Source organism: Amblyraja radiata, chromosome 14 (assembly GCF_010909765.2).
Source record: "Amblyraja radiata isolate CabotCenter1 chromosome 14, sAmbRad1.1.pri, whole genome shotgun sequence".
Taxonomy (NCBI): Eukaryota; Metazoa; Chordata; class Chondrichthyes; order Rajiformes; family Rajidae; genus Amblyraja; species Amblyraja radiata.
In genome coordinates, this window is record NC_045969.1 from 18,243,400 (window position 1) to 18,265,333 (window position 21,934).

The following is a 21,934-nucleotide window of genomic DNA, read 5'->3' on the forward strand; positions in this document are numbered from 1 at the left end:
ACATGCGTGCACTTTGCACTGTCAAACAAGTTTACTAAACTAATAAAAGTGACAACATGCAGAATAACGTTAAGATGGAATAGTTGCATTCATGCAGTGCTTGCCACGGTTCTTATAACTATTGGAAAATCTTGAATAGACATGGTAATAGGCTACATAAATGGATATATTTTTGTCCTGTGCTCAATTCATGGTGATCCTTTCCCTTTTCAATTCGAACTGGCATCTTTATCCTCTGACATATCAGTTCAAACATGCACAGCCTTTCCTCCCTTACATCATGTTGCTCCTTCCCCTCCAAATTATTCTGTATTCTCCTTCCTCTGTCCTCGCTTGTTGTTGGTTGGTCCTCATCTATCCTCACTGACACTAAGGTTTTTTTGGGACAAGGAAGCCCAATAGATCCTGATTCCACAATAATTCTTCTAACATAGTCTGCACAAGGAGGATACAGGAATGGCACGGATGATGAAAGTGAAAATAACGACACAGTTTGGCTCCAAAACAATGGAAGTAATTGAATGACCATCAGAATAGTAAGAAATAATGCTTATATTGCAATGCAAAAGCAAGGACATGGCTTATACTCGAAACCTGAAATAAAAGCAGTAGAATGCTGGAAATTACATATCAGGCAGCATTTATATAGAAAGAAACAGTCAGTCAATGCAGAGACAAGGGGAGGAAGGAACAAAAAGCAAGACAGTGATAGGATGAAAGGCAGGAGAAATTGTATGACAAAAGGGGTGATAAATGATAGCAAAAGCTTGAAGGAGGTAGAAATGTAGAATAATGATGTGGAATTAATATGAAATCAGCAAAAATGTTGGAAATCAGAGTAAATATGCAGGAGGAGTGATTATCTGAAATAGTCGAACTCAGTGTTGAGTCTGGAAGACAGCAATAGACCTTCACAGAAGTTGATATATATAAATGCTGTTCCTCACGCTCATTTAAACAGAATATTTATTTTATTTTACTCTGCATACCTACTAAATATGTCTTGGCATTTTCTGGATTTATCTTGTGTTCTACTTCTTCAAAAGCCCAAATGCCAGAACAAAGGATTGTAGGTTAGCTAGTAAACAATGTCTTGAGGAAAGCGAAAGAAGAAATACTCTGCTTTAGGAGGATACTTTAGGAGGATATCAATGATATTCTTGAAATACATAATGGAGTATCATTGATATCCTCCTAAAGCTTAAAAGCAAAGCGTACACTAGTAAAAGAATACATTACTTAATTGAATTTACTTACCTTACTAACTTATTTCCTCTTGTGCAGCTTTCTCCAAATATATTTCATGCAATAGCAAGTAGATTATGAGAAATTACCTATTTTTATGGTTAAAGGACTACAAACTAGATGCTGAAGAAGTCGCATTTGGACCATTACTGAGCTTTAACAACAAAATGTGTTGAGTCCTTGTTCAAAAGCTCCAAATGTTTGAAATTATTATAAGATAGAAATGAAACTTACACATCCTTAAGGGCCTGTCCCACTTACGTGTCCTTGGCATGCAAATTACGCGACCTTGTGGTCGCGTTGAGCCGCGACGGTCCCACGAAGGTCGCGTGCGATTTCATGCGTACACACAGCCGTCTGGAGCACGTGACGTCATTTGAAGATGGACACAAAGCTGGAGTAACTCAGTGGGACCGGCAGCATCTCTGGAGAGAAGCAATGGGTGAAGTTTCGTGTCGAGACTCTTCTTCAGTCTGAAAAGAAGGGTCTTGACCCAAAACGTCACCAATTGCATCTCTCCAGGGATGCTGCCAGTCCCGCTGAGTTACTCCTGCATTTTGTGTCCATCTTCAATATTCTTGGCCCAGCTCTGAGTGTAGAAGTGGGGGCGGATCCAGACCGCAACGGCCGTGAGCCCCAGGCCGAGTTCGGCGATCGTTTGCCTGCTTCTGCTGCTGTTGGAGGTGAGACATTGCATCGCGCCAGGGTCTTGGGCCTGTCCCACTTTGGCTGTCAGTTACGCGACAGGCCGTTGGCACGTGAAGATTCTGCTTTCGTTCACTACAAAAATTTCGGAGACCCGCGCGATGTCACACACAACTACATACCCATCCGCGCTTCTCAGTGGGACTGGCCCCGCGCTGCCATACGATGCCCGTGCGCCTCAACGCGATGACGGGGTTGCGTCATTTGCGTGCCAAGGACACGTAAGTGCGACAGGCCCTATGCTTGAAAAGGACATCTGCAACAGAACTCTGAATGCAGTGAACTTCACCTCAGGTTCTACTATTTGTGATGGACAAGATGATAAATAGCTTCGAATACAACACACTAGTGCATCAATATACAAGCAACAAAAGCATAGGCCACAATTTTTTCAAGCAGTGCAATTCTGAGTTAAACATATGAGTGGAGTAAAATGGGAAAATGAAAATCAGCCAAGTTTCCTTCTGTATCTTCAAAAGACCTGTTCAAAAGAACTTGCATGAAAATGAATATGAACTTATCGACAATTTTCAAAAGGAATGCTGGTGAGAATTGAGAGTAGGATAGAAAGGGAGGATTTATACAGATTGTTAAAAAAGATTGAAAATATGGTTTGTGCAATTTATAGTTTTTGGAATGAATTAAATGTGGAAAAAACCCATCATGAAATGTAGCAATAAATCAGTACATTTCAGTCCAGTTTGTGGACCAATAATTTTTTTTGAGAAAAGTACAAATACCTATCATGCAAACAGCCCCAAATCCGACTAAGTAACTGAAAAAAAACCCAACATGCTCTCATTGAAAACTATTATGTATACAAATGCAGATGTAGATGACAAAAATGATGCTGTTGAAAGGTGAAATATAATGCATGCATTATATTGTAAAAGACATCACGATTTTATAATGCATCACTGAACTACCTGTGAATGTTTGTGTATCCATGTCATCAGGTTCAGATGTTGGATCGAAAAGTTTACTGCTTGTAGGTGGCATCTCAGGTTCTGTAATTTATTTCAGAGAAAACAAACACTGTGATCATCCACATTAACTGATGTATGACAACTATGGTAGAAGCAGCTTGGCAATGCAGTGGGCTGGTACAGATTAATGGGTGTGAAATCAGAAAGGTAATAATTTTCTCTGTGGTTACATAACATGGTATTTGAAATGAGAATTCAAGTAAAAATAATTGAAGTGGAATAAAATAATTATTATTTCTGCAAAAGACGTAGGAACGCTTTTCGGAATGACTTCTCCCGGTTAAATAGAATGCATTTAGAAAGTCAAAAGTCTTGTTCTAGATATGGAGTCACTACATAATATCAGTGAATAATATCGGTATTAATATATGGCATACAAGCATATATATTCATATATTAATACATAGAATATATAAATACCAATATTGCTCAAAACTGAATGTTTTGGTGGTATACCATAAACCAAATGTGAATAAAGATGATGATGGCTGATAATTCATGTTTTTCTTGTTTACATTTGGGATCCAAACAATTTTTCGCAGAATCATTTTTTGAATGAGATGACCTAACAAGTCTATTAAATTACATAGCATACCTATTGTTAGAATGCTGCAATTTAACAAACACTAAGGGACGTGGACGTAAACTCTGCGCAAACAGGAATAGACTGGATGTTATGCAATTCTTCTTTTCCTAGTTTCTGGAAGCTAATGCTCATTAATGTAGTAGGCACTGACTCACTTCAGCTCTGTTGAAAAAGCAGAATTGTATCCTGTAGAAGAGCCCTTTAATGTCATGATCTGTGAAACTGGAATATTGCTTTCTGGCAGAAAGCAGAGTAATTGTTCTTCTATTGGCCATTTTTTCTCTATTTGTATTGTAGAAGATATAAAGCAGTGGAAGTGAAAGAGGATGCCACAAATCCAAGATTCCAGCCATCACGAGTTTAGGCCATGCTGATGGTCTGGCAGCTCTTTTCTGATTTTGTATGTGCAGACGTAGACTCATTATCATATCCTTTTCAATGGTTTAAATTCACAGTGGAAATGGAAGCTAATCAATTTTCTGAAAGGGAAGAGTGGCTTAATAGGAGGTCATTTTTGTGCCTTTTGAAGATGCATCAAACACCTCTGGTTCAGACCTAGATACATATTGCCTGTCCACCAAATGGTGAAATAATCTCTTGGTATGGAAAGAGTTAAAAAGCAAACTAGAGGCACAAATTTATATCTCTGAAATGGATCAAGCAGTATAGTTCTCGTATTGTCCAATACATTTCTTAAAATATTCCATCAAATTTGTTGCATCTGTATTTCTCATTTCCATGCCAGGTTTTATTGACCATGTACTGCACATCATGCAGGTGAACTGATTAAACGTTAGACAACCAAACTGTTATTTATCAATTCCAAACATTCCATTAGATTACTTTTAAACACAATCAGAGTATTTTTGCATTGGTCATGCAATGTATCAGGTGTCAAAACACTCAAGACCATGAAATCATGAACTTGTATATTAAAGCTAAGAAAGCATTAGAATGGACACGCCACGTCTCATAAACAATTACATGCAACTTGCTGCAGCTGTCCAAGAAAAATCTCATATCCATGTAACTACCTGTGAACTGCTTCGTTCCCATGGAATCTAATGCAGATGGAGTGTCTGGAGGGTTTAAAAATGAATTGCTGGAGGATGGCAACTCAATTTCTGGATGATATGTGGAAAAGAACAAATATTTTGAATATTTAAATAAAATATCACTGCAAAAATAAATCATATCCAACATCATAATAAAAATAAAGTTGACTCAAATAACAACATTTATGATGGGACTAACATCCCCTAATAAAGTGGTTAGTTTTGAAATCAATTATTTTGAGAGCGTGTAGTAATTCAAAATGAAGTATCAAAAATACATCAATGCATTTCAACGTATTCTTCTTTCAACATTCTTCACATATAAATGCTAAATAGTGGCTTACTCAATATTAAAAAAAGTGCTGACATTGACCTCTGCGAAAGGCAGGTGTATGCTTGAACATAATTTCATTAGCTGACAGCTTCTGGATTGAATTGTCAACATATGATGTGTATCAAATTACTTGATATTTCAAAAATTGTTACGAGATACATATCAAACTAGGTAGAGAATACTAATATCCCAATGATGATTGGTTAAAACTATTCCATCAAATGCCTTATTCTGGAAAACAATAATAATTACTGCTCTTACAATACTCAAGTAGGCCCTTTGCGATTTTATTAATGAGAGGAGATTAATTTGCAGGTTGAGTCAGTAGTAAGGAAGGCAAATGCAATGTTAGCATTCATTTTTAGAGAACTAGAATATTAAAGTAAGGATATAATGCTAAAGCTTTTTAAAGCAGACCACATTTGGGATATTGTGAACAGCTTTGGGTCCCATATCCGAGGAAGAATATGCTGGTGTTGGAGAGGCTTCACAGGATGTTTATTTGAATGATCCTAGGGTTGATTGAGCTAACATACGAGGAGCATTTGATGACTCTGGGCCTATACTTGGGGAAATTAGAATGATGAGGGGGGAATATGATAATAACCAGAATTGTTCCCAATAATAGCAGTCCAGATAATTATTATCAAGGCTATGAGGAGAATTAACCCTATTCTTCATGAAATCTGTTCCTACTGGATCTTTTACATCCAATGGACAGGGCAAACCAAATGTCAATTTATTATATCATACACAAAATTACAACTACAGCTTCCTTGATATTTTAATAGTATCATATAATCTAATATTTGATATGGGTGTTATACAAATAAGCTCTGTGATGAAAGAGCTACACATTTAGTAATGGCTGTGTTTAGGAACAGAATCTGTGGTATGAAGAAAGCATCAATTCAGGGAATTATAAAATTACAATTACAGTACAATTTGAATATATATGGGCATGATTCTAAGCAAAAAGTGACATTGGAGACACAAGGAACTGCAGATGCCGGAATCTTGGGCAAAACACAAATGCTGGAGTAACTCAGTGTTCAGGCAGCTCTTGTGGAGGGTATGGATAGGCAATGTTTTGGGTCAGGGCCCTTTTTCAGTCTCAGTCTGAACAATGTCGCTTATCCATTCCCTCCATAGTTGCTGCCTGACCCAATGAGTTACTCCAACTTTGTGTTAAGCTTGAAAAAGTGACAATTTCTATTTCTGGTTTCCTTTGCTCCATAGATGCTGCCTCACCCGCTGAGTTTCTCCAGCATTTTTGTCTACCTTTGATTTTCCAGCATCTGCAGTTCCTTCTTAAACATTTCTATTTCTGATTCATTTCGCATCATTACAGAAACGTTACAGTTCTCACTGTGAGACATCAAGGCAACTGCTGTAGAACAATGTGAGAACATATAACACATTGTTCCTGGAGCGAGTTTTTGGTTGCTTCCACCACAGTTGGGCTCTGTACAGGAACACCACCAAAGAAAGGTCCTTTACCCACCACCTATCAACATTCCTAGTCAGCCAGGGAGCCAATTACCCAATTAACCTATGTCACTACTTTCCACTCCTTGACTGCCAACCCACTGAATACCCAAAAAATGACACCATACCCATTGTACCTAAGGCTCCCATCTTCCAATAATTGAAGCCCATGTCCTGATCCATCAATAGACAAAGCCACCGACCCCCAGATGCCAACTTTCAATGGCTAATACATGTTATCCCATCCTGCACATTATTTGTTACTGATTAATTGGCTTTGAAAACCATCCCTAATTACCATTATACATTGTGGTAGACACAGCAGGTTTTATATTTCAAACGATTCTTATCATGACCATTAACATGAAACATATGAATCTTTAGAAATTCTCATACTAATAAGCTGTATATGTTACATTATGTTTGTTTCCTTTCATGCAAATAGAACCCCTGCACATAGAAACTACCTGGAAGTTCCTGATTGCCCACATCAGTATGGTCTGAAGTTGTTCTTAATATATTGAATGGCATTTTAGTAGAAGATGGCATCTCAGGTTCTGCAACGCATTTTAGAAAATTAAGTTGAAATATTTTCCTGATCAAGTTACGAAAAAATGTTATCAAAATGGGGATAAAGAATAAATTTTACTTCCAGTGACCCTAATTGGCATCTTGAGAAAAACACATTGACACCATGCGCTATTAATAGTTTTCTGGGAAAACTTACAACATTCTGATGTTGTCTATTCAGTTTCCAGCTTACTAATCAGACCATATGCTTAACCAAAATATGTTGAACATTACTGGAAGTTGTAGCACACCATGTAATTGATAGAACATCACATGCACGATTGAGGATTTAAAGATGCAAATATTTTAAACCACCAACTTGCAAGCTAATGAGATAGTAAAATGCAGATTCAAACATTACTGCACATTACAGACTTTCTCATTCTAGTTAGGTTCCTATGGAAATAATTAATGTAGTCCAGTAATCTGTCCACACAGTAAATTAATACTGGTGATAATGAATTTGCTCACATCTTTGCAATTAATCCATAACATAATTTTAGCAATCACTGTTAGAAATTACCCATCCATCCTCTCAGCTAAAGGCTATAGCAATGGTCCACAAAAATGTGGAAAAATAAAACATGAACAGAATACAGCCTCACACAGATTGAAAAATATTGCATATAGTTTCAGTTATTGGATATAGTTTCCTGAAGAAGAAAAAATGTAATTTGGGTAAAGAATCCTGACTTGGTTCACGTTGAAATAAATAATAGACGAAGAATTTTACATTTCCAAGTTTGGTAGATTAGATCTTAATGCCTAGAAAAATTAAGACTGTTTACATTAATAAAATTAATTTCCTGACATAATTCACAATTTATAATGTGAATTATCTAACGGATAATACACTTCTTGTTATTCCGATGAACAGGGCTACCTGTGAATTCATCCATGGTATCATGTTCAGAAGCTGTGCTTGGAGTGAGGAAAACTGGGAACTGAATTTCTGTAATTTTTGCAGAAAAAAACGTAAAGTTATTGAAGATAACAATTCCTTGTAATGTCAATATTTTCCAATGAAACAAAGTTTGAGCATAATGCATGCACAATCACCTTGGTCGGCCATAACAATGAGAACAAAACCTTTAGTTATTAAAGGAATCATAGCAATCCAATCGCAAAATACAATGATGAGTTCTGTTACATGGCATTGCATAAACACGACGTTACTATACCATGCCATGCAGCAATACATGATGACGTATATATCTCTGCAAGGTGCCATTCCATATCCCTTTGATAGAATGCAACCGGCAACCAAACTATATTAATGTTAAAAGTTTGTTGGCATTATGGTAAAACATGAAAACGTGCGACAACCAAAAAGTGAGCCTCAAGCAAATATCACTACAAAGCCAAATATAAAATATGGTTCCAAAATGCACTACAAAGCACACTGAAAAATAAGATTGCAGAAGGAACACAGAGAAATATTTTCTTTTGTTAGCCATTTGTGATGTCAGTCTAAGTACAAGGATGATGAACAGTTACAACTTCACAGCTATTAAGAAACAGATTATTTAGCCAGACGTTACAGGGTGTTGTCTGCAATTTTTCACTTCATGCAAGTATCAAATTACCATGCTAAAACAATGGAGCAAAATTATTTTTGCTTCAAACATTCAAAGATTGCAGAAGGAACACAGTTCACAGACAATGAGAACGAGGCACTCAATTAATACAATTAAGTCTTGTGCTCTGACAAATTAATAACTTCACAGTGATTAATTTCTTTCTGCAAGATCCAAACAGGATTGCAGTTATATTCATGAAATACATGCTACACAGCCAAAGGTTAACGACCCCAAAGGCACTGCATTGCACATATTAATAAGTTCAAATAAATTGGATCATGTCTCGAGAACTATTGGAACAATGTAAATGAGGAAAAGCAGATAATATCTTCATTTCAGTGCTATGCGTTTCTTTATTTATGCCTTTGTGCACGTAGTGGAAGTTTCTTTAATCACGAGTTCATAGTCATGTAGACAAGTTACTTCAAACTAAAATGTCCATATAAATGATTTGGAATTATTCCAAATATTCAGAGATGTTTGTTTTACTTCTGTCTGGATATATACATATAGACAATAGAAGAACATACTATTTAACCAATAATCTTCATAGAATAGCTTTATATATATACACATTAGGAATCTGAAAAATATTGATGGCTTACCTGTTCTGTCAGAATTAAGCATAGGTTTTGATGGGAAGGATGGAGTGGCTGAGGATGACAGCTTGGATTCTGTAATTCAAAATGGAACATATGACTGTAAAGACAGCTATTATTTAATTCCCATTTAAAAAAAACTGATTGTATAAGCCTGTGGGAGCTTGCCCTTATGTCCTATCATTATTCAGACTGACAAACTAAACCATCCTCTCTCCATGCCAAAACAATGACAGAAACTTGGCATCTACGTTTCCTTTGGCCCTCAGCTGTGTTACAATAAAAGTTTGGAACAGCATCACTGAAGTTCCGGAGCGTAATGCAAAAGATTTATAAGAACATTATACCTTAATATCAAAAACAAATGTTATTCCAATGTGGACAAGGCCATCCCAAGAACTGTATGGGGAATTAAGTTCCAAATGCAATCTGTTGGCTAGAAAACATCAGTTTTTGTAGCACAATTTCCATTTGTGAGAACTTAAGTTGCAGTTGTCTCTGATTATACCTACTTATTTTGCACTTCAAGAACAACGTGCTTATATAATGCTTTATCATAATCAATTTACGTTAATCAAGTTACATGGGCGGCACGGTGGCGCTGCGGAAGTGTTTCTGCCTGACAGCGCCAGAGCCCCAGGTCCAGGGTTCGATCCTGACTATGGGTGCTGCCTATATGGAGTTTGTACATTCTCCCCGTAACCTGCGAGAGTTTTCTCCAAGATCTTCGGTGTCCTCACACACTCCAAAGACGTACAGGTTTGCAGGTTAATTGTCTTGGTATAAAATGTAAAATATTGTCCCTAGTGTGTGTAGGATAGTGTTAATGTGCGGGGATCGCTGGTCGGTGCGGATTCAGTGGGCAGAAGGGCCTGTTTCTGCGCTGTATCTCTAAACTAAACTAAAAGTGTCCCAAGACACGTTGCAAGAAAGTTATCACACAAAATTGGGCATTGAGCCCAATGATACACTAAAGGATATTAGAGCACTCTGCTGATAGGTGAAGGGTTTTTTGGTGCAAGTTAGGACATGGGCTGCTGAGTTTAGAGAAGAAGCAAGCCGTAGCCAGCTCAAGAGGTAATATGGCATGGATGAAAGTTTTGGGGCTAGGCTGTGGGGAAATACTGACCACGAAAAATGGGCTGAAGGATATGGTCAAACATGAGACATAGTTATGAACAGCAAGGTTCAGTTGCTGATCAATGCCAATGAAAAGGATGGAGTCACAGGATTATGTACTAACTTTGTGACTGAGATTAAAGGCAGTGGCTTTGGTCTTTCCAAAGTTTAGTCACAGGAAAATAAAGGAGGAAATATCAGGCAGGTAATATTACAACTATGAGATGGTAGGGGAGTCAAAAGAGTTGGTGCAGTTAGAGATCAGCATCCACGTGAATATGGGATTCATATTTGCAGTCCATGGTAATTCTGCTTTGCAAATGAGTGTAGGGCTTTGTGCTGTTTCTCTTTTTGAATTCTAGTAGATCTAGCAGCGACTGGATAAACCAGTTGGGAGCAATATTCACACAAATCTACAATCTAGACTCCAGAAAGTGGAGATGAGGCTATAATGGAAAGTAGCCAAGGTAAATTATTTTAATGGGGTCTTGGCTATTTAAGGTGGAGACTAGTTTTGGTTTAGTAGACTAGTTCCATATGAATGTCAGATATTCCACAGTTGAAATTTTGAAACTGTAAGTGAAAAAATTGAGGAGTTTTTCTTCATGATACCGAAAGAAAATAAGTCAGGGGAGTGATGAAGGAAATGGGTGAATGAACAATCTCACTGGCTCACATAAATTATTGTAATAAAAAGAATGGCGAACCATGTGATAGACTGACAAGGGGGGGGGTTATTGCAAATAGTTTAGTGAATTTATACTGAGGGAGAGCTTAAGGAAAGATGGCAGGTTCAGAAGATGGGTGGGAGGAGTGGCAATGGGGGAAGTGGAAACATAGAAACATAGAAACATAGAAAGTAGGTGCGAGAGTAGACCACCAGGTCCGTCGAGCCCGCACCGCCATTCGCTCATGGCTGAACACTAAACAGACACACTTACCCACAAACAGTAGACACAAGACACAGAACACAAGACACTACCCTCCCCTTTATACCGCTATCACCTCTCTCCACCCCAAGAACCGCGTGATCTCCTGGGGGAGGCAAAAAACCGGATAAAAACCCAGGTCCAATTCAGGAAAAAAATCCGGGAAATTCCTCTCCGACCCCAATCCAGGCGATCGACACTTGTCCAGGAGATCACTCAGGTCTTACTATACTAACCATACCTAGGTCCATATCCCTGCCCTCTCCCCGTAGCCCCTTATCCCCTTGGCAGCTAAAAAACCATCTATTTTAGACTTAAATATATTTAACGTTTCTGCTTCCACTGCTCCCTGGGGCAGTGAATTCCATAAACTAACCACCCTCTGGGTGAAGAAGTTCTTCCTCATCTCAGTTTTAAAAGAGCCCCCCCTTATTCTGCGACTATGTCCCCTAGTTCTAGTTTCCCTGGAGTATGATGATTCTCACTAGAGGACTTTAGGATGTACATTCAATGGTGTGATTGGTTGCCTCATGCTGTAAATCTGTATGAGAGAGCCTAGGAAATGATTTGAAAAGTAAAACATGACCAGTTGTTACCCAGACATCCCTTTTCATCCAGTCCAATACCCAGGCCATTACCTTTAGTTGTCAAGGGCTTCATTGCTGGTTTGTCATTTGCTTTTCTTGTTTTGCTCCTTTTCAGTGCTGGTTTAGAGACAGTGTTTGTAGTCTCTGCACACATAAGATGATACGTTATAAAAACAACAAGCTAATTTATAAACCCCAACTCAAGTTTCTTTAGAGTTACTTTAACATCCTTTATCAGCAAATGACATGAAATCACAGTTTCATAAGATTTGTTATTATGATAAAGTCATTAGGTTCCAGTTCTATGGGCTAACTTAATTTGCGAATTGTCTTTGTTCTAAGATCTGAAATAAAATAACAGCAATGTGTTAACTATCAATATAACTATTAATTATTTTATCATTTGGTAATTTGTGTTACTACCCCTTTCTTAATTTAGAATGAAATTTATTTTTTCCTGCAGTGATATTCATGAAGGTGAGAGATGAACTGCAGAATGGAACATTTCTACTTTGCACATCTTGACAACATTAAGTGCTTCCTGACAATGTATTTATAGTGTTGGTCAGATGAAATGCTAATCTTTTCCTTGGCAATGTGGCTAACTCCCAGTCTCAGAACTATACTTTTCCTTTGCCAAGGAGTATATATTTTTCCATTTCTGAAACTGACTATACTCATTAGCTTTGTGAAAATGTCAGATTAATGGAAAATTCAATTCTAAGTTATCTCAGAAGAGATGCTTATAGGAAAATTGGAAAATTGGACATTCTTCCACTGATAGCATTTGGTCCATTTATAATAATTAATATAACATCACATGGGATACATGGCCAAATTCACAAGATGTGTTCCTGGCAAACAAGAGTCATAAATTTACTGCTTAAATATCTGGTTTGGCTGTTATTTCCAGAGGCAAGTATACAGCATTGCCACCTCTTAATTTTCCATTCATCCTACCTTTTTTTATGACTTCCTTGTCATGCAACCGATCACGAGTGTGCTCTGTGTCAAATAGAACAAAAGCAATGCATTCATTTTTGAAAGATACTAAAAAATAAAAAAAATAAAAAAATAAAAATCAGAATTAATTATTGATCCTATTATTTTGGAGAGGCAAGGAGAGGCAAGAAAGTAGCAGCAATAGGGAATCCTGAAAAGGTGGATCATATATAAATGCCCTCGCATTTTTTTCCCCTGCAGAACAAAATGTATCTGTTCCTAGCCAGCTGTCATTCAGTGCGACAGCTTGTCTTGTTGTTGTCTGGGAAAACCTATGGTAGTAGGTCACAGGCTGAGAGCAAAGAGGCTGGAGGGAGACATTGTAGTTGCAAGGTCAACAGTGAGACCAGATGAGCGATACTGCATCGTTGATAAGACCAGGGATGCAAGATACTACAGTTGAAGTCATAGTCTGAAAGGAAACTGGGAGCCATTAGATCACAGTGTGAAGTTGCAGGGGAACAGTTGATGGTCGGCCAGTTGTTTAGATTGTGGGGACAAAAGTTGGGTTATAAGACTGCAGTATAATACTGACATATATCCTGTTATGAGCAGCAGGGTGCTCATTTGGTGCTGGGGCAATGAAAAGTAAGTTATGCTTTGGGGAAATTATTTTAGTGGTGGAGTAATAATGTACTTGGAAAAGAATGCTGGAAAAGCATTCATTTGCCTTCCCTTCTGCTTCTGAGTATCCTGAGACTTGACTCATGCAAATAAATGTTTAGCTGGGAAAATGTGAAGAGAACTATCAATCAAGAGAATCATGAGTGTTTATTTATCTCTGCATTGGATAGTAAATGGAACAATGAGTCTTACTTGCTGCGACAATCACAACAACAGTAAGTAAACAATAAATTGTCCATTATTCTAAGTAAACCAGGCCAAACCCAAAGTAGCTAGAGCAACCATAGTATTTCAAAGTCTATAGTGGTTCGGTGCTGAGGTAAGGGTTGTGGCTAGGGATGTGTTGGATGGTTAAAGAACCTCATGGTTGATGGGATGAAATTATTCTTGAACCTGGAGGGAATTCTTAGATTCCTGTATCTTCAACTTGATGATAGCAGTGCTGGAATAGCATGGCTTAAGTGGTGTGGGTCTTTGATGATATTAGCTTCCTTCTTCAGGCAGCACATCTTATAGATCCTGTCAATGGTGGAAATACGAGGCACATGCCCTTATTAAAATGTTGTGATTACATATCTGTTTCTGGCAAGGCTGATTTTTCCAGCCACCAACTTATTATAACGACAAATGGCTATGATGGAGGTGAGTTTGTGTGGATTTCTGATTTTTGCAATTGTAACAGTCATTCTGTCCCCTGCATTCCTGCTCATTGATTGGGAGTTAAACTGATTAATTTAAAATGGAACACCTTTCCAATATTTAATGCAGGCACTAAAATGTTGGAGCCCATTAAGGTACAGACAGCAGGTTAATATTTTTCTGAAATACTTTCCTCGTTTAATTTGTCTGGAAGAATCAGTTGGCAAGTCAATATTCTTTCAGAATTTCCTTTATATCTTCCCATAAGATAGACTTTGCTTCATGGTTATAGACAATAGAGAATAGGTGCAGGAATAGATCATTCGGCCCTTCGAGCCGTTCATTGTAATCATGCCTGATCATTCACAATCAGTACCCCGTTCTTGCCTTCTCCCCATATCCCTGAACTCTGCTATCTTTAGGAGCTCCATCTAACTCTCTCTTGAAGCATCCAGAGAATTGGCCTCTACTGTCTTCTGAGGCAAAGAATTTCACAGATTCACAACTCTCTGGGTGAAAAAGTTTTTCCTTATCTCCATTCTAAATGGCCTACCCCTTATTCTTAAACTGTGGACTCCCCCAACATTGGGAACATGTTTCCTGCCTCTAGCATTTCCAATCCCTTAATAATCTCATATGTTTCAATAAGATATCCTCTCATCCTTCTAAATTCCAGTGTATACAAGCCCAATCACTCCGTTCTATCAACATATGACAGTCCCGGGAATTAACTTTGTGAATCTACGCTGCACTCCCTCAATAGCAAGAATGTCTTTCCTCAAATTTGGAGACCAAAACTGCTCCAAATTTGGAGACCAATACTCTAGGTGTGGTCTCACTAAGGCCCTGTACAACTGCAACTGCAGAAGGACCTCTTTGCTCTTATACTCAACTCCTTCAGACTGACCTCTGTATGGTAAATCGGATAGCATGCAAAACAAAGCTGTTCTCATGCACTGTATCTCAGTACATGTGACAATAATAACTGTAAATCTATCACTGTACCTGGTTTACTTGTAATAACAGGTTTTGGTGATGAACTTTTCCCAGGATGGACATCTGCACTGTTTGAAGTTGACTGGCCACCTGAAACAATTATTGATAATCTTATCAGGAATTGTAGTTCATTTTGTAGGCACACCATTAAAGATGGGTCGAGCTACACAGCCATGGTATGCACACTGATTCTAAGTTTATTAAGAATCGCTCAGCTCCAGATTTCTTCATATCCTTGTATAGATAAAAGAGCTTAGTTTGACATTAAGGGTGCATTTGACCATGTGTGGCACCAAACAGTCCGAGTAAAATTGTCTAATGACTAGAGTCATCCCAAGCACAAAGTGAGATGCTTGTGGTTGATGTAATCAATCATCTCAGCCTCAAAACACTATGACAGAAATTCCCCAAATCAGGCTCCACATTCCTCAGATGCTTCATCGGTTACCTTCCATTCAATAGATGTCAGAAGTGGGAAAATTCATTGCTGACTGCACAATGTTCAGTAGCATTCACAACTGTCTAGGTTGCAAGAAGCAAAACCTCAAATCTGCAAACACACTATGACAATCTCCAGTAAAAGAGAGAGTCTATTTACCTTTCCATGACAATCAATGGCATTAGATTTGACGATTTGACGGTCAACTGCTGCCGTATAGTTCAGTACTTTCGTGGTGTGTTTGTGCGGGCGTTGCCACTACCTCACCCACACACCAGACCAACGAGCTAACGTTAATTAGCCAGCTAGCTTTTTGCGTTCACTGCTCCAAAGTATGGACTTCACATGGACACTATGGACTCTTATGCTTCTACTGTTCGTCTTGGATTATCTGCCCACTGCATCATATGGATATACTCTTCCGGACAACCAACGGATTACTTACTGCAGGGACTTTTTACTTCAGCTGCATTTTCACTCTCACCAAGCCCCTGCCACAGACAAGTTGCCGGAGGAGCTACAATGTAAACTCCCAACCGACCGGACAGGCACCCTGCACAACAATAGAAAGAAGGTAACGAGACGGGGGAGGAAGAAGAAGGGTGGAATTAAAGCAAGACTTAGGCGAGGAGAAAGTAAGCACCGTGCACTTCCCTCAGTGATCCTTGCTAATGTGCGCTCATTGCGTAACAAGACTGATGAACTGCAAGCTAACGTTTTTCACATGTATGAATACTGGACTGCTTCCATTCTTGCTTTCACTGAAACATGGCTGACTGGGAGTGACAACAGTGACAGCATGCACATAGATGGCTTCGGGTCTCCTGTAAGGTTAGACCGTGATACTGAACTGACTGGCAAGCACCATGGCGGTGGTGTCTGCCTCTACATCAATCCACGCTGGTGCAAAACAGTGTTGTCAGAGAAGAACTGTGCAACCCTGACATTGGACTCTTGGCTGTCTCCCTGCGTCCCTTCTACCTTCCCAGGGAATTCCCACAACTGTTTTTCATTCTGGTTTATATCCACCCCAGAGCAAATGCATCCACTGCTACAGAACATATAAGAAATATGCTCGACAGACTCGAACTGATATCTCCGGACGCCCCCAAATTCATCATGGGTGACTTCAATCACTGTTCAATTGACAAGTCACTTAAAGGATTCTACCAGTATGTCAACTGCACCACCCGTCTAGGGAAAACACTGGACAAATGCTATGGGTCAGTCCCAGACGCCCACAGAGCCGTCTCCCTCCCTTCCCTAGGCTCTGCTGACCACAGCAGCATACTGCTCGCTCCTGCCTACACACCTGTGGTAAAGAGAACAGAGAAAGTCATCAACAACATCAAACAGTGGACACCGGACAGTACTGACAGGCTTCAAGGGTGTTTTGAAACCACAGACTGGAATACCCTCACATCCTCCTCCACCAACATCAGTGAGCAAGCGGATACAGTCTCAGCATACATCACTTTCTGTGTAGACAATATTATCCCCTCCAAGAAGCTCACAATCTTCCCTAACAATAAACCCTGGGTGACTAAAGATCTAAAAAACATATTGAATAAGAAAAAGAGAACATTTTTTACCGGTTCTGAAGCTGAGAAGGAGGTAAACAGAGAGGTCAAGCGGGCCATAAAAATTGCCAAGCTGAAATACAAGAACAAAGTGGAACAGACCTTTGGAAAAGGGAACCTCCGTGCGGCTTGGCAGGGCCTCAAGAACATGGCAGCAGTGAACTCTGTCTCTACCAGCCGCAAACCCATTCAGGTAGCAGGAAGCAGCTTCACTTCACTCCCGAATTATCTCAACTCCTTCTACACCAGATTTGAAAAGGACAACAGCACCCAGCTAGAATCAATCGTCTCCACACTCAGACCTGATGACTCCGGCCTTAACATCAACACATCAGAGGTGGTGAGAGCCCTCAAAAGGACTAAAAAGAACACAGCTCCAGGGCCAGACAACATCTGTGGGCGGACCCTATGGCACTGTGCTGAGCAGCTGGGAGGTGTGTTCCAGGGCTCTTTGACCAGCAGCACAGTCCCCGCGATGTGGAAAAACTCAACAGTGATTCCCATCCCAAAGAAGGGCACCACCAAGGTCCTGAATGACCTTAGACCGGTGGCTCTCACCTCCCTGGTCATGAAGGCCATGGAGAGGATCATCAAGGAGCACATCACCAAGGCAACTGGCTCGATGATGGATCCATTGCAGTTTGCTTACCAGGCTGGCAGGGGTGTCGATGACGCAAAAATATTCATCTTAAACACCATCCATAAGCATCTGGAAATGCCCAAGACCATAGCCAGACTTCTGTTTGCAGACTTCTCATCAGCATTCAACACCATGCAGCCACATATTTTGGCTGAGAAGCTCATCACCCGCTTCCACCTCAACCACCAACTCACTCTGTGGATTATAGACTTCCTCACCAACAGATCACAGAGGGTGTTGGTGAACCACACCTTGTCCGACACCCTCTTCACCTTCACTGGCTCTCCACAAGGCTGTGTCCTCTCCCCACTTCTCTTCATTCTCTACACTGATGACTGCAGATCCACCCAGCCAAACTGCCACTTTGTAAAATTTGCTGATGACACAGTCCTCCTGTCTCTGCTTCCCAGCCATACACAACATCACAGCTCAGCCCTGCAGGACTTTATAGTATGGTGTGAAAAGTCTTGTCTTGAGCTAAATATAAGCAAAACCAAGGACATGATTGTGACCTATTCCCCCCAACAGAGACAGATGGCTGAGGCAGCCACCACTATCATCCAGCAGGAGCCAGTGGAGATAGTGGAGGTATACAAATACCTGGGAACAGCCTTCGACAACCTGCTAAGGTTTTCCTCTAACACAGAGGAAATCCTTTAAAAGTGCCATCAGAGACAGTACCTACTCAGGAAGCTGAAGTCATTTGGGATTAACAAAGACATTCTCACCACATTCTACTACGCATTCATTGAAAATGTAATAACCTTCTCTTTCACTAGCTGGTTCCACTCCATCACCCTGCAAAACACAAACCGCCTGTTGAATGTGGTCAAGGTCTGCTCAAAAATCATTGAGCAGCCCGTCCGAACTCTCACTGCCCTATGCGACCAACAGTCTGTAAAGTTAACACGCAGGGTTCTTCAGGACTCCTCTCACATCCTGTTTCCTGAGTTTGAGTGGCTCCCCTCAGGACGCAGACTCCGCTGTCCAGGTTGCCGGACACAGAGGAGGAAGGCAACCTTCATCCTAAGGGCTGTCCAGCTTCTTAATGCTGATCACTGACTCATGAACATATGAAATGAAATAACCTTCTATATGCACTTTTTAATTGAAGCACTAAGGAAGCACTTTAAAAACTATTACTATGTGTTGAATGTTGATGTGCGGTGTGTGTTGTGTGATTGTGCTGTGTGTCTGTGAAATGCGTGTGTTGGTTGATTGTGCAGTATGCGTGCTGCTTATGTTTGTTGATTGTGTCCCTCTCTTTTTTTTAAAAAGCTACTGTAATGCGCCTTTTTAAATATCCCCTCGGGGACGAATAAAGTGTTTTGAATTGAATTGAATTGAATTAGTGTTTCAGATACCTAACAAACCGTCCCATGGGCTCGGTGTTTACTAGAAACATGATTGGAGAAGTCTCAAATATGTGCAAGAGAATTATTCTCCACTTTCCTGGACAAGTAAACGCAAAAAAAGCATTTGACCCGTCCAAATAAAACAAGCCCACTTGATTGGCATTCCAATCATCAAGCTAGTATTCGCTCAATCCAGCAATGCCACAACATGGATGCTAGGTGCTTCATTTAGAAAATGGACTGCTTCACCTCCCAAGCCCACCAATCCACAAGCTGGAAGAAGAAGTGCACCAGCATTCACAAATTGCCTTCCAAATGAAACATCAATCAGACATGGATATACCATCTTTGCCAGCAAATCAAGTTCTGACTTATTAAACGATAGCACTAAGGACCTATCCTAATACCAGAGAGATTACTAGCATGAAATAGAGGTACACTTTTCAAAGGGATGCTGAATGCTAACCTTGACATTGATGCTCCATAGTGGTACACATACCCCGGTATGCATTGATGGCACCAAAGTAGAGATAGTTGTAAGTTTCAAATTGCTAGTAGAAAATATCACCAGCATCTTGTGCTGGACCACCCATATCAAAGCAATGGGCAAGAAAGTACACCAACACCTCTACTTCCTGAGAATGTTTAGGAATGTTTGGTATGTCCCAACAACTCTCATCAGCATCTACTGATGCACTGTAGAAAGCATTTTATCGGGATGCATCACTGCCAGGTTTGGGAACAGCTCCATGCAAAACCCGCAAGAAAATGCAGAGAATTTTAGTCGCAGCTCAGACAATCACACAAACTAACCTCCCATCCATGTATTCAAGAAGGAACTGCAGATGCTGGAAGATCGAAGGTACACAAAAATGCTGGAGAAACTCAGCGGGTGCAGCAGCATCTATGGAGCGAAGGAAATAGGCGACGTTTCGGGCCGAAACCCTTCTTCACCACCAACTTCCATCCGGCACTCCAATACACCTGGACCATTTCCGACACTTCCCTACCATTCCTTGACCTCACCATCTCCATCGCAGGGGACAGACTTCTGACCGACATACGCTACAAACCAACTGACTCACATGGCTATCTGGACTACACGTCTTCCCACCCTGCCCCCTGTAAAGACTCCATCCCCTACTCCCAATTCCTCCGCCTACGCCGCATAACCATATAACATATAACAATTACAGCACGGAAACAGGCCATCTCGGCCCTACAAGTCCGTGCCGAACAACTTTTTCCCCTTAGTCCCACCTGCCTGCACTCATACCATAACCCTCCATTCCCTTCTCATCCATATGCCTATCCAATTTATTTTTAAATGATACCAACGAACCTGCCGCCACCACTTCCACTGGAAGCTCATTCCACACCGCTACCACTCTCTGAGTAAAGAAGTTCCCCCTCATGTTACCCCTAAACTTCTGTCCCTTAATTCTGAAGTCATGTCCTCTTGTTTGAATCTGCTCCCAGGATGAGACGTTCCACACCACGGCATCGGAAATGTCCTCGTTCTTCAGGGAACGGGGATTCCCCTCCGCCACCATAGATGAGGCTCGCACCAGGGTCTCATCCATTCCCCGCAACACTGCTCTCTCTCCCCATCCCCGCACTCGCAACAAGGGCAGAGTCCCCCTAGTCCTCACCTTTCACCCCACCAGCCGGCAAATACAACAAATAATCCTCCGCCATTTCCGCCACCTCCAACGTGACCCCACCACTCGCCACATCTTCCCATCTTCAGGTGTCCTTGAGACTCTTGAAAGGCGCCCATAAATAAAATGTATTATTATTATTATTATCTCCCCCTATGTCTGCCTTCCGCAAAGACTGCTCCCTCCGCAACTCCCTTGTCAATTCTTCCCTTCCCTCCCGTACCACCCCCTCCCGGGCACTTTCCGTTGCAACCGCAAGAAATGCAACACCTGTCCCTTCACCTCCCCCCTCGACTCCATTCAAGGACCCAAGCAGTCGTTCCAGGTGCGACAAAGGTTCACCTGTATCTCCTCCAACCTCATCTACTGCATCCGCTGCTCTAGATGTCAGCTGATTTACATCGGGGAGACTAAGCGGAGGTTGGGCGATCGTTTCGCCGAACACCTCCGCTCAGTCCGCAATAACCTACCTGAACTCCCGGTGGCTCAGCACTTCAACTCCCCCTCCCATTCCCAATCCGACCTCTCTGTCCTGGGTCTCCTCCATTGCCAGAGTGAGCAACACCGGAAATTGGAGGAACAGCACCTCATATTCCGCCTGGGTTGCTTGCTTCCGGATGGCATGAACGTTGAATTCTCCCAGTTTTGCTAGCCCTTGCTGTCTCCTCCCCTTCCTTAACCCTCGAGCTGTCTCCTCCCATCCCCCCACCCTCGGGCTGCTCCTCCTCCCTTTTTCCTTCCTTCTCCCCCCCACCCCCTATCAGTCTGAAGAAGGGTTTCGGCCCGAAGCGTCGCCTATTTCTTTCGCTCCATAGATGCTGCTGCACCCGCTGAGTTTCTCCAGCATTTTTGTGTACCTCCCATCCATGTATTCCATTTACACTTCACACTGCCTTGGTAAGGCCATCAGCATAATCAAGGATGAAACTCACCCCAGTCACTGCCTCTTCTTCCCTCACCCATCAAACCAGAGGTATAGAAGTGGGAAAATGGACGCCTCAAGATTCAGAGATGGTTTCTCCCCAGCTGCTATCAGGTAACTGAACCATTCTATCAACAGCCAGAGAGCGGGTCCGTGCTGCTATCTACCACATTGGAGACCCTTAACCATCTTTAATCGGACTTTACTGGATTTTATCATGCACTAAACGTTATTCCCTTTATCATGTTTCTGTATTGGCTCGATTGTAATCATGTATTGTCTTTCCGCTGACT

At 40.9% G+C, this 21,934-nt stretch overlaps 1 protein-coding gene across 30 annotated transcripts in view; it reads right to left on the reverse strand.

Annotated features, from left to right (window-relative positions):
* LOC116980442 (ABI family member 3 binding protein) overlaps positions 1–21,934 on the reverse strand; it is a 250,562-nt gene that overhangs the window by 145,737 nt on the left and 82,891 nt on the right. For all 30 annotated transcript variants that reach the window (XM_033032679.1, XM_033032666.1, XM_033032680.1 and 27 more), the window contains exons 9-16: positions 15,054–15,134; positions 12,744–12,788; positions 11,835–11,927; positions 9,155–9,223; positions 7,853–7,921; positions 6,867–6,956; positions 4,557–4,646; positions 2,877–2,957 (exon numbers count right to left, since the gene is read on the reverse strand). In XM_033032679.1, coding sequence (XP_032888570.1) covers positions 2,877–2,957; positions 4,557–4,646; positions 6,867–6,956; positions 7,853–7,921; positions 9,155–9,223; positions 11,835–11,927; positions 12,744–12,788; positions 15,054–15,134 — 618 coding nt within the window. The remainder of the gene's footprint in view (positions 1–2,876; positions 2,958–4,556; positions 4,647–6,866; positions 6,957–7,852; positions 7,922–9,154; positions 9,224–11,834; positions 11,928–12,743; positions 12,789–15,053; positions 15,135–21,934) is intronic.